The sequence below is a fragment of the Molothrus aeneus genome, chromosome 18 (genome assembly GCF_037042795.1).
Source record: "Molothrus aeneus isolate 106 chromosome 18, BPBGC_Maene_1.0, whole genome shotgun sequence".
NCBI classification, from domain to species: domain Eukaryota; kingdom Metazoa; phylum Chordata; class Aves; order Passeriformes; family Icteridae; genus Molothrus; species Molothrus aeneus.
Window position 1 is genome coordinate 9,413,609 of NC_089663.1, and position 11,937 is coordinate 9,425,545.

General features: G+C 52.5%; 2 protein-coding genes across 2 annotated transcripts; one reads left to right on the top strand and one right to left on the bottom strand.

The window, feature by feature from the left end:
- The first annotated feature begins 419 nt into the window (after positions 1-419).
- Positions 420-10,299, top strand: TFIP11 (tuftelin interacting protein 11). Its single transcript, XM_066562424.1, has 12 exons — positions 420-757; positions 1,245-1,398; positions 2,044-2,200; positions 2,704-2,831; positions 3,301-3,453; positions 4,137-4,646; positions 5,438-5,544; positions 5,778-5,946; positions 6,142-6,385; positions 6,954-7,096; positions 7,550-7,715; positions 8,260-10,299. The coding sequence occupies exons 1-12, from the start codon at positions 561-563 to the stop codon at positions 8,613-8,615; spliced, it is 2,484 nt and encodes an 827-aa protein (XP_066418521.1). The 5' UTR covers positions 420-560; the 3' UTR covers positions 8,616-10,299.
- SRRD (SRR1 domain containing) lies at positions 9,654-11,932 on the bottom strand. Its single transcript, XM_066562429.1, has 7 exons — positions 11,781-11,932; positions 11,670-11,710; positions 11,460-11,590; positions 10,833-10,931; positions 10,602-10,756; positions 10,321-10,366; positions 9,654-10,035 (listed from the first exon to the last, which is right to left on the bottom strand). Exons 1-7 carry the CDS (start codon positions 11,930-11,932, stop codon positions 9,829-9,831), a joined length of 831 nt encoding a protein of 276 aa, XP_066418526.1. The 3' UTR covers positions 9,654-9,828.
- Between the last annotated feature and the right edge of the window lie 5 nt (positions 11,933-11,937).

The window sequence follows — 11,937 nt, forward strand, 5'->3', positions numbered from 1 at the left end:
TATTCCTGGGATCGGGAAGAGCCACCCCGGCCCTGCTGTTCCCAACTCCCAGGGTCAGGAACAGCCCCCTGGCCCTGCAGAGCCTTTGTGGTGCGTGTGCCCTCCCCACAACCCCATCCCCGACCCTGCAGAGGCTATTGCAGAGTTAATATATGCCCCCCTTCCCCCCCACCACCCAAGGTGTCGGACACCATTAAAGTGTTGATTTGATATTTAATATTTTAATTATTAATCGCGCGGGCTCCGCCCCCTCTACCCCGCCGGGCCACAGGGCGGCGCTAACGGCGCGGCCGCTCCGTTCCTGACGACTCCATGGTTTGGGGCGGGGCTTGCGCGCTGCTGGAGCGGACCGGAAGTGAATGGGGCGCATCCGCTGTGGCGTCGCGGCCGGGGCCGGTGCTGGGGTCGGAGAGGGGACCTGGGGGTCCCGGGTCGAGAATTCGTGAGGGGGCTTGGAGTCCCGGGTCGGGAATTCCTGAGGGGGCCGGGCGTCCCGGGTCAGGAGTTCCTGAAGGGGCTTGGGGTCCCTGAGCGGGCTGGGGCATCGCAGCGGAGCCACCATGTCGATGTCGCACCTGTACGGCACGGACGGAGACGATGGCGTGGAGATGGAGAGCTTCGAGGTGTCGGACTGGGACCTGCAGAACGAATTCAACCCGCACCGTCAGCGACACCGCCAGACCAAGGAGGAGGCGACCTACGGCGTGTGGGCCGAGCGCGACTCGGACGAGGAGCGGCCCAGCTTCGGAGGGAAGCGGTACGGCCGGGTTGGGACCCCGCTCAGGGACCCCAGGAGCTGCGCGGTTCCCTGGATCCTCCTCGTTCCCTGGAGCCTTTTCCCGTTCCCTGGAGCCTTTTCCCGTTCCCTGGAGCCTTTTCCCGTTCCCTGGAGTCTTTTCCCGTTCCCTGGAGCTCCCCCCCGTTCCCTGGAGCTCCCCCTCGTTCCCTGAATCCTCCTCGTTCCCTGGAGCTCCCCTGTTCCCTGGAACTCCCCCTTGTTCCCTGTGTCTTTCCCGACTGTGAACACCCACCCAAGCAGCCTGGGCTGCACTCGGGACCCCCTCACCTGTAGAGATTTTCCCTATGCTTGCTCCCTGTGCAGCGCAGGGGGGAGGATGGGGATTGCCTGGCAAAAGCAGGGTTAAACAGCTCGACAGCCTTTAATATCGCATTTTTGGGGGGTGTAAGGCACAGCAGCCCCCGGGCTCCTGCAGGAATGAGCAGGATTCTCGCTTGTTTTGCAGCTCCAGGGATTACTCGGCCCCCGTGAGCTTTGTGAGCGCTGGGCTGAGGAAGGCGGCGGCCGAGGAGCTCTCGAATGAGGACTCGGATGATGATGAGAAGCCTGTGAAGCAGGAGGAGATTCCCAAGGAGTTTGTGCCCAAGAAGTTGAAGACAGTGAGTTCTCCAGGAAATTTACTGTTCTCTGTTTTATGTTTATGAAATTCAGGCTGCGGTTGAGGGCAGTGAAGGTGTAATAGAACACTAAAAAAGGGAGGAATAATTAAACCAGAGTCCCAAATGTGTCAGTAAGGGAAGTGTGTGCTCTGGATTTTGTATCATTGATAAAACAAAAATCAAGATAATAAATCATTGGCACAACTGTACATTGATATAATAACTGTGTGTCCTTGGGAATCAGTCCTTTCATTTTTCTCAATATTCCCTTTGGTCAGTGAGGTTTAAAGCAGAGAATTCCTGTGGTTTCCTGCCTTTCAGAGACTTGATTTTTCTGCTTTCACAGAACAGACAAATCCAGGCATGTTATAGATTAAAACTCAAAGACCCTTATTTTCAATTAAAACCTGAAAGAATCAGGAATCAGCTTCAGCTAAATCTGGTGGTGGAACCTGAGAACTGTCAGGTTGTCAGCCAGAGTTTTTTCAGGATTTTCCTTCCCTATCTAAGGAATTTCAGGGATCTCCACAGGTCCTTCATGGATGCACAAGCGAGGTTCCAGTGAGCTGGGCAGTATGGGAAGAACCTTCTGAGGGGAGTTTTGCACACTTTGGTTATTTGAAGCCTGTGTTTGTTTTTTGACAGGGTGGAAATTTCAAGCCCAGCCAGAAAGGCTTCGTAGGAGGCTCCAAGTCCTTTGTGGATTTTGGCAGCTGGGAGAGACACACTAAAGGCATTGGGCAGAAGCTTCTCCAGAAGATGGGATATGTCCCTGGAAGGGGTCTGGGGAAGAATGCTCAAGGTATTGTCAGTGTGTTTGGTGGTTTATTATTGTTAACTGGGGATTTGGGGGAGAAGTTGGATTCCTTAAAGAACTGCCAGTCCCAGGCGGCTTAAACTTCCTTCTTGTTTTCCTGCCAGTGATCCGAGCCCTGTGGTGAGAGTCAGGGGTGTTCAAACTGACCTGTGGTCATTTGCAAGAGAAAAAGAGCAAGAAGAAAGGCAGTAAATTCCAAAGGTGGCCATCCCACAGGAAAGGAGATGCTGTTTTACATAGCAGAATAAAAAGGCAGTGAAATGTGGCTGGGAGTAGGGCTGTGCTTTGGCAGTTTGGTGTGTGCAGGGATGAAGTGATTTTACAGGGAATTTTTACAGGAAATTGGTGATGTTGGAAGCACTACAGTGCTGGAGGCAGTGCCAGGGAGGGTGTTGGTGCTGATCTGGTAACTCACAGGGAAAGCCTGGCTGTTCAGCTCTCTCCCAGCACACAAAGTGCTCCTGCTGACCCCATTCCCATCCTGCCAGGAATCATCAACCCCATCGAGGCCAAGCAGAGGAAAGGCAAAGGTGCTGTGGGCGCTTATGGCTCCGAGAGGACCACGCAGTCCTTGCAGGACTTCCCTGTGGTGGACTCAGAAGAGGAAACTGAGGAGGTATTTCTGGGGTTCTTGCTGTTTCCCTGCTGTTCTGTGTGCAAAATTCAGTTTTCTTAATTTCTGTGTCAGAGAAAACTGTTTGGGCTCATTGTAGATAAGAATCCAAACACAGAGCACGTTGATTTCATTTAGGCAGATCTTCCTTGTCACTATAATGTTCTTTGTTGTTTCTGGCTCACTCTATTTCAGTAGCTTTGCTAGAATCCCTCCTTTGAGGAGTCCCCCACATAAATAGTCTTTGTCTTTTGTTTAAATAAAAAAAAAAGACCAGGAACATCCTGTTCATTTAATCCATAGGGTGGGTGACTGGCCCACAGCATCCAAGCTGGCTTGGCATGAGCTTTTCCCCTTCCCATTTATTTCCTGTACAAATTCCTCATTGATCTGATGGTTATTTTCCTGTAAAAAGAGGCAGATTTGGGGTGTGACAAAGAGCAGCCACCTCAACTCTGCTGTTTTTGTCCAGGAGTTTCAGAAGGAGCTCAGCCAGTGGCGGAAGGACCCGAACGGAGGCAAGAAAAAGCCCAAGTACAGCTACAAAACAGTGGAAGAGCTGAAAGCCAAAGGCAGGATCAGCAAGCAGCTTGCAGCCCCTCAGAAGGAGCTGTCCCAGGTCAAGGTGAGGTTGATAAGCCAAGAGGTGACCCCTGAGGAACAGTTTGGGCCCTTTGGTGTCACCAGCACATTTTAGGCACCGGTAACCTCAGTAAAGCCAGTCCTAGGAACTGCCTGTGCAGCCTCATGGAACTCATCCCCGAGCCATATAACAGCTCTGTGTCACCTGGATGTGGTGACAGATTAAATGTCACTGTGTGTAGGGGGTTAATTGCAATTTAAGTTTAGTTGTTTCACGTTTGTCATAATCAACACTCATCCACTTCTGAAAGCACAGTTGTCCTTTTTGGAATTGTTTGAACCATCTTCTACCTCAAAGGGACAGTAAGGGAACTCAATAAAATGATGAATCTGATATTAAAGTATCTTTATAAAATTATAAAAGTTCTAAGTGCAGTGACGAATGGCAAGATCACTGCTTGTAGAATCATTCAGTGAAACTGGGATGAGGTGAGGAGATTCTTGTGGCTCTGATTCCAGATTGTCTCTTACTTGTTGTAACTCCTTGTGTGTGGAGAAGGCCACTGTGAAAGCAATCCCCTTGTTCAAATACAGTGTATGTTAGCAGCCTCCTGGAGTATTTAAGGTCCTTGGAAATCTCCAGATTTCAATTTGGAGTCAGGGATTTTCTCCTTTTGTGAAGCTGAAAGTTTTTTGTTAGAGAATTTCTGTTCTGTGTGCTGGCAGGTGATCGACATGACGGGCCGGGAGCAGAAGGTTTATTACAGCTACAGCCAGATCAGCCACAAGCACAACATCCCAGATGACAGCCCCCAGCAACCCCTGGGCAAGGACTCCAAGCCCCAGGGCTTTGCCCTGCCCGAGCTGGAGCACAACCTGCAGCTGCTCATCGACATCACGGAGCAGGAGATCATCCAGAGCGACCGGCAGCTGCAGTACGAGAGGGACATGGTGGTCAACCTCAGCCACGAGATCCAGAAGATGGCTGAGGTGCTGTCCCACGAGGAGAAGGCCATCAGCAACCTCAGCAAGGTGCTGGACATGGTGGAGGAGTGTGAGAGGCGGATGCAGCCGGGCTGTGAGAACCCTCTGACCCTGGATGAGTGTGCAAAGATCTTTGAGACCCTGCAGGACAAGTACTACGAGGAGTACAGGATGTCAGACAGGGTGGACCTGGCAGTGGCCATAGTTTATCCCCTCATGAAGGAATACTTCAAGAACTGGGATCCCCTCAAGGTGTGTGTTGGTTTGAGTTATCTGCAGCTCTCACTTGATGGCTCCAGTAATCTTTGTTACTTTGTCCCCAGTGTGGTCTAGTGGGAGGTGACCCTGCCTGTGGCAGGTGGCTCATCTCATGATGAACTTTAAGGTCCCTTCAAATCCAAACCAACCTGGGGTTCTGGGATTCTAAATTCCTGATCAGTCTGGAGAAAAAGAAAAGAGACAAAATGAAACTCTACTGTCCCCACTCTCAGACATTTGCTGGGTAAAAATTTAGGAGTTTGTAAGGCTAAAACCAATCCCTTTTATGAGTGTTGGGATGAAAAAATTGGTGAAAAATCTCTAGCTGTTGTTTTTTAGCAAAAGCAGGAGAGATTTGTCTGTCAAGTATCAGAGATGCACAGTCTGTCCTCAGTGGCATTTAGGCTGGAATACAGTCTGGATCTCTCTGTACACCTGCTAAAGTTCAGACTGTCCTCTCCCTGGAGATGTGTTAATACTGTAAGGTGAGATTTTTCTCTGGCAGGACTTTACTAAAAGTTATTTAGGAAATAACAGATGTGGCACTCACTGCTCTGGGCTGGTGACAAGGTGGTAAGGGGCACAGGTTGGGCTCAGTGGTCTGGGAGTTCTTTTCCAACTTGAATGATTGTGGGATTCTGGAATTAAGACTGAAAGCTCCTGGCTTGCCCTGAGAGGAGGTGAAAAGGCTGGCTGTGCTCAGCACACCCTCAGCCTGCTCTGTGCAGATCCCAGCTGGAGTTAATGGAAAATGATATGGACCATTTGTGCCCTGTCATTCCCAGGACTGTACATACGGCACAGAGATCATAGCCAAGTGGAAGAGCCTTCTGGAAAACGATCAGCTGTTATCCCACAGTGGGCAGGACCTGTCAACAGATGCTTTTCACAGGTAAAGAACAAATGATTTCTACTTTGTGCAGCATCTTCCTCTGCTGCTTCCTCAGGGATGGAAAAGAGCAGACACAAGGGAGCTTTTCCAGAGGATTTCCTTGCTGGGCCTGTTAAAATCCAGTTTGCAGCTATAGAGAAGAAGCAGCTTTAACTAACTGCTCCCATTTAGTTTATTTAGGCCCAGGCTGTAGCTTTGAGCTTCACTTTGATTTATTTGGGCTTTCTTGCCAGACTGATGTGGGAGATCTGGATGCCATATGTCAGGAACATCGTGGCGCGGTGGCAGCCGAGGAACTGTGGATCCATGGTGGATTTCTTGGATAGCTGGGTGAACGTTGTCCCTGTGTGGATACTGGATAACATTCTGGATCAGCTCATCTTCCCCAAGCTGCAGAAGGAGGTGAGAGAAGAGGGCAGGGGAAAGAAAAGCCATGCTCTGAACCGGTGTTTGAATTCCAGCTGGAACTCCCAAACACCATTGTGCAGCCTCTGCCGATGGATTGAGGAGTCGGGGGTTGCGTCAGAGCTCTTTATGCTTCATAAGAACTCGCTGCTGGTGCCTGGATTGAGTTAATCTTTGCTGTTGTGCCCCGAGGTGGAGAGCTGGAACCCTCTGACGGACACGGTGCCCATCCACTCGTGGATCCACCCCTGGCTGCCGCTGATGCAGGCGCGCCTGGAGCCGCTGTACTCGCCCATCCGCAACAAGCTGGCCAACGCCCTGCAGAAGTGGCACCCCAGTGACTCCTCTGCCAAGCTCATCCTTCAGCCCTGGAAGGATGTGTTCACTCCTGGCTCCTGGGAGGCTTTCATGGTCAAGAACATCGTGCCTAAACTCGGTGAGACAGTAGACAGTGCTGGCATTGGCACCTTCCACCTTGCTAATATGTGGGTGCCAGTGTTACATCAGAGGTTGTTGTTAATGAGATTAGACCAAGCTTTCCTCTGATTTTCTGCTACCTGTCCTGTGCAGAGGCAGAAACATTAGAAAAATACAAGGAATTACTCTGCTTATTCTCTAGGTTTTCTGTCTTATTTTTTATAAATCATCCATCTCTAGCTGGTAGGAATATCTGAGAGCTATCAGGTAGGACCAGGCTGTAAGATGTCTCTCTGTTACTCCTGAATTCCTTGGTCTGTTCTAATGTTTCACCATGAGTTTTGTAATGCAAAGAGGCTCAAAGGTTAAAAAATAGTCAAGTTATTTTGGTTTCTCAGTTCTGGCTGCAAATTGTAATCATGGGAAGTGGAAACGCACCATTTTGTGGCAGGATCAGCCAAAGATCCCCACTGTCCTTTAGGATAACAAAAAGATGCTGCTCAAATTCTGTGTGTTGGTGGTGAAAGGGATCAGGGCACTGATAAAACTGAGTGAGGCTCTTTTCTAACTGTCCTCTCCTTTCCCAGGAATGTGCCTGAATGAGCTCATCATCAACCCTCACCAGCAGCACATGGATGCTTTTTATTGGGTGATTGACTGGGAGGGGATGATTTCTGTCTCCAGCCTTGTTGGGCTGCTGGAGAAACACTTCTTCCCAAAATGGCTGCAGGTGAGACACTGAGGGCTGAGGAAAGAGGTTTGATTAACTGAGGAGTGTTATAGAGATTCCTGTGCAGGAATTGCTGCCCTGGTGCTGAGCTGGGCTGGTTCCCACTCACAGCTCAGTAGTCATTGGAACAGTTCCTCCTTTTACTGACAGTAATAAACCAAGTGGTAAATTATGCCAGGAGAGATTCAGGTTGGGTGTCAGGAAAGGGTGTTCAGGCACTGGAAGGGACTGCCCAGGGAGGTGATTGAGTTCCCATCCCTGGAGGTGTCCAAGGAATGCTTGGATGTAGGACTCAGGGCTCTGGGCTGGTTGATAAGGGGATGGTTGTTCATACATTGGACTCAATACTCTTGGAGTCTTTTCCATGTTAAATGACTCTGGGATTCTGTGGCAGAGGGGCTTCTCTTGCACAGACGTCCCTGTGCTGCCTTTGACCTGTCCCTTGCTCTGCAGGTGCTCTGCTCTTGGCTCAGTAACAGCCCCAACTACGAAGAGATCACCAAGTGGTACCTGGGCTGGAAGTCCATGTTCTCAGACCAGGTGCTGGCACATCCCTCCATCAAAGACAAGTTCAACGAAGCCCTTGACATCATGAACAGGGCTGTGTCCTCCAGCGTGGGTAGGTGGCTCATGGGGGTGGCTCTGCTGCTCTGGGCTGGCAGCACTCGGAGGCTGATTGGGGCAGCATGGCAGGAACTCACGTGAGTGAAAGTCAGTGGGCTCTGCCTTGCTCTGTCCTTAAAGAACACCTCTGAGGTGCTGCTCAATAGTTCTGGACTGTACTGAAGCAGAAACAGATTTTTGGTGGCTTCCTGAGCTGTTGAACAACTGATCCGCTTCCAGCCTTGCCCTGTCAGTCAGATATCATCCTTTAGGGCTTGACTTCTAAAGCTGCCATTCTTGGGTATTTTTTTCTTTATGGTGAGGTGAAGGAAACCAGCAGTTCCCTTCCACATGATTCTCCCTAGTACCTAAAAGTGATAGTTGGGAGTCACATGGCATGAAAGAGAAGGGCGTGCCTGAGGGAGCAGCACCTGAACCCTGCCCTCTTTCCAAAGCTGAGAACTCCCTTCCTGAGCCCAAACTTGACCACCACACTCCAATTCGTGTCCTGGATGGAGGTGAGCAGCTCAGGACGGTTTTCTCCCCATTCTCTCCCCCAGGTGGGTACATGCAGCCGGGTGCCCGGGAGAACATCGCGTACCTGACGCACACGGAGCGGCGCAAGGACTTCCAGTACGAGGCCATGCAGGAGCGGCGCGAGGCCGAGAACATGGCCCAGCGCGGCATCGGCGCCGCCGCCGGCTCCGTGCCCATGAACTTCAAGGACCTCATCCAGACCAAGGCCGAGGAGCACAACATCGTCTTCATGCCCGTCATCGGGAAGAGGCACGAGGGCAAGCAGCTCTACACCTTCGGCAGGATCGTCATCTACATCGACAGGGGCGTGGTGTTCGTGCAAGGGGAGAAGACCTGGGTGCCCACCTCACTGCAGAGCCTCATCGACATGGCCAAGTGAGGCCTCAGTGCAAGGGGAGACCACCCTGGGTGCCCACCTCACTGCAGAGCCTCATCGACATGGCCAAGTGAGGCCTCAGTGCAAGGGGAGACCACCCTGGGTGCCCACCTCACTGCAGAACCTCAGACATAGCCAAGTGAGGCCTCAGTGCAAGGGGAGACCACCCTGGGTGCCCACCTTGCTGCAGAGCCTCATGGACATGGCCAAGTGAGGCCTCTGTGCAGAAGATCTGGGTGCCCACCTCGCTGCAGAGCCTCATTGAAATGGCCAAGGGAGGCCCTGCTAGGGACCGAGTCACCACCCAGGAACAGCCTCTGGGTAACCCTTAGAATAAAGTTCCAGGTTTGTAAATAGTGACACTGGAGCTGGATGCCAGGATGGTTTTATTGGAAGAGCTGTTCAGGCAGTGGTAAGAGGATGGAGGGCCAGACTTCCTGACCCAGGAAGCCAGGCTAAGGGAGAACAAGCAGTGCTGACACTTGTAATTGCCACCTGGGACAGGTTTACCAGCAGGTGAGGAGGGATCACATTCTCTGCTCAGTGAGGGCTGGCCTAGCTGAGTCCCCTGAGTCTCTAGTGACAGATGTCACAGCTTGTGCTGGCAGTGAGTTACTGTCCCCACAACATCCCTCACACAGTGGGCTCCTCTTTGCTGCTCACAGCCAGGACCTGTCCCAACTCTCTCTGCTGTGGGACTGCAGTGGTTAAGAGCACAGAGGTGAGGGAAGGAACACAAAAGTTTTCCTGGAGGGAGCCAACCTGGTTGTTCTCAGGACTGATCAAGAGCTGATCTCAGCAGCAATGAGAGCTGGGAGCTTTTTCCAAGCGTGCACTGGGAACCAGACCCCAACACCTCCCACTACAAACCCCTCTGATAATTTCCCCTTTTTTGATGCTTTGCAATGTGTGTAGGACATGCAAAGCCTCAAATTGTTATGGAAGGGGAGGGAATCAGAGCAGTCACTGCAGTGTGAATGGCTCCCAAGGCAGGTTTTGGTGGAATTAGTTTGCTGGAGTTCAGTGAGTGTAAATCAAAGCTCAGCTTTACTTTTTTTATTAAATAAAATACAAAAATGTCCCATCACCTCAGCATTCAGGTGCTGCCACTTTGCACAGAGCCTGATGCCACAGTTGCTACTTGAGCTCCATCTTAGCTGCACAGAAGCTTCCATGGGAAGAGATGAGGATCCCAGCCCTGCCACCACAGGGATGGTCAGGACTTGGCAGTGGCTTCCTCCCCCTTCCTGATGATCTCCAGGTCCTCACAATCTTGGTACATTGGCTCCTCCACAAAGTCCCAGACCTCAGGGGAGAGCGCCTGCAGTTTATCCAAGGGAAACCAGTGCACAGAGGTGTCATTGAAGGTGTCCAGGTACCGGGGGTGACTGGGGAGTGCCACTTCCTCCACTCCTTTCAAAACCTAAAGGTCATTTGGGGAAAAAGTTACAGACAGTGCAGCAGCCCCTTCCTGCAGAGCTGAGCCAGTGAGGATGAGAATGGTGTTACATTACCCTTAGCCCCTGTGTGCAGGATGTTCTGCAGATGTTCAACAATCCTAAAGTGATAAGCTTTTATATTATAGTGTCTAGAGAAAAGGTTTTGAAAATAATCCCCCTTTCTTTGCAATGGCAGTTCATTTCCTTCCATTCTCATTAAAAGGTGTATTGTCAACATGGAACAATAATGTTAAACTGTTACCTCATACCTTTGCTATGTAAGAATAATCTCTCTCCAAGATTCTGGACAGCAATCTACAAAAACAGAAGATGTCTGCGTTAGACACCACATTCCTGTGGATTTAGACAGGTTTTCTGCATGGGGGTGGGACAGAGGAGGGGGGAGAGGGCTCACAACTGAAAACTTTATGGCAACAAAAATGCACGAAACAGGGAAATTGCTGTCAGAAGCAATAAAGTTAAAGTGGGGGGACAGAGAAGAGGAAAGCAGGGTGGGAGGCACTAGAGCCCGTCCAGGCTGTGCCCAGACCTCTCCTCGATTCCTTGGAAGCTGTTCCCGATGATGACCAGCTTGGAGAGCGCCGCTGGGCTCCAGTTGCTCCACAGCAGGTTGTTGTACAGGGCCTTCCCGCAGTGCACCATGTAGAACAGCGTGGTCGCACCCTCGATCCCGTGTTTCCCCTCCTGCCCGGGAACCACCGAGCCCATCACGGCCGAGCCCCGTCCGCGGGCCCCGCGGTGTGACCGGGGCTGTCCTCACCTCATTCTCCGGGAGCAGGCACAGCCCCAGCGCTCGCAGCGCCGCCGCCTCCCGCGCCGAGAAGGCCGGGTCGAACAGTGCGCAGCGTGCGGGTGGCACCTGCGGGGACAGCGGCAGAGATAACCAAAAACTCCACAACTTTGTGAACGCTGTAAAGCCGGTAAGTTTATTACAGCGCCGGACGCGTGTGGGGATTACTCTCCTTAACAGACATGCGTACCTCTGGGAACTTCAGGTCCCTTTTTACCCCCCTCTCAAATACATGTGCATACAATTTCATAATAGGTCCATACATATTCATTTTTACGAATTTCACGTGACATTTGCCGCTAGTTCTTCTTCATCAGAAAGAATTCCTAGGTCAGGTTGACCTGCTCTCACAGCAGTGTCTCTGTCTCTCTTTATCACCCTCTCTCTCCTCCCCCTTATCTCTGTCCTTCACTGAAGCAGTTTCTCTGAGCCTAGGCCTTGCAGTCAGGCTACATAGCTATGTTTTCTAACAACAGACTCAAAGATGTACATTGCCCCTAAATCAAAATGGATCTCTACTCTGGATTATTTCTACTCTGTCTCAGCGTGAGCACGGCCCGGTGCTGCCCCGCTGCTCCCCCCGGTGCCGGTGCTCACCCGCAGCTCGTCCAGCAGCAGCAGCAGGAAGGCGAGCTGGCAGCGGGCGATGGGGCAGCGCCCGAAGCGGCCCAGCCCGTAGCACACGCAGCGGGCGGGCGGCTCCGCGCCCAGCGGGGCCCGCACGGCTCCTGCGGGCGGCGGGGTCAGCGCGGCGGGGCCGGGGCTCGCAGCCCCCGCTGTCCCGCACCCCCCGCTCCCCGCACTCACCGGCGCTCGCCGCCCAGAAGCCGGAGCTCAGCATTTCGTCCCTGCGGGGAGAGCGCGGCGTTAGCGGGGCGCGGCGGCGAGAGGACACACGGACCGGGGCCGGGCACTCACCGCGCCTCTCGCAGCCGCCGCAGCAACGCTTCTATTCCGGGGCCGCCTTCCCCTTCCTCCTCCTCCTCATCATCCTCCTCCTCCTCGCCCCGGCCCCGCCGCCGCCGCCGCCGGGCGCGCCCCGCTCGCCGCCCTCCCGCCAGCGCCGCCATGCGCG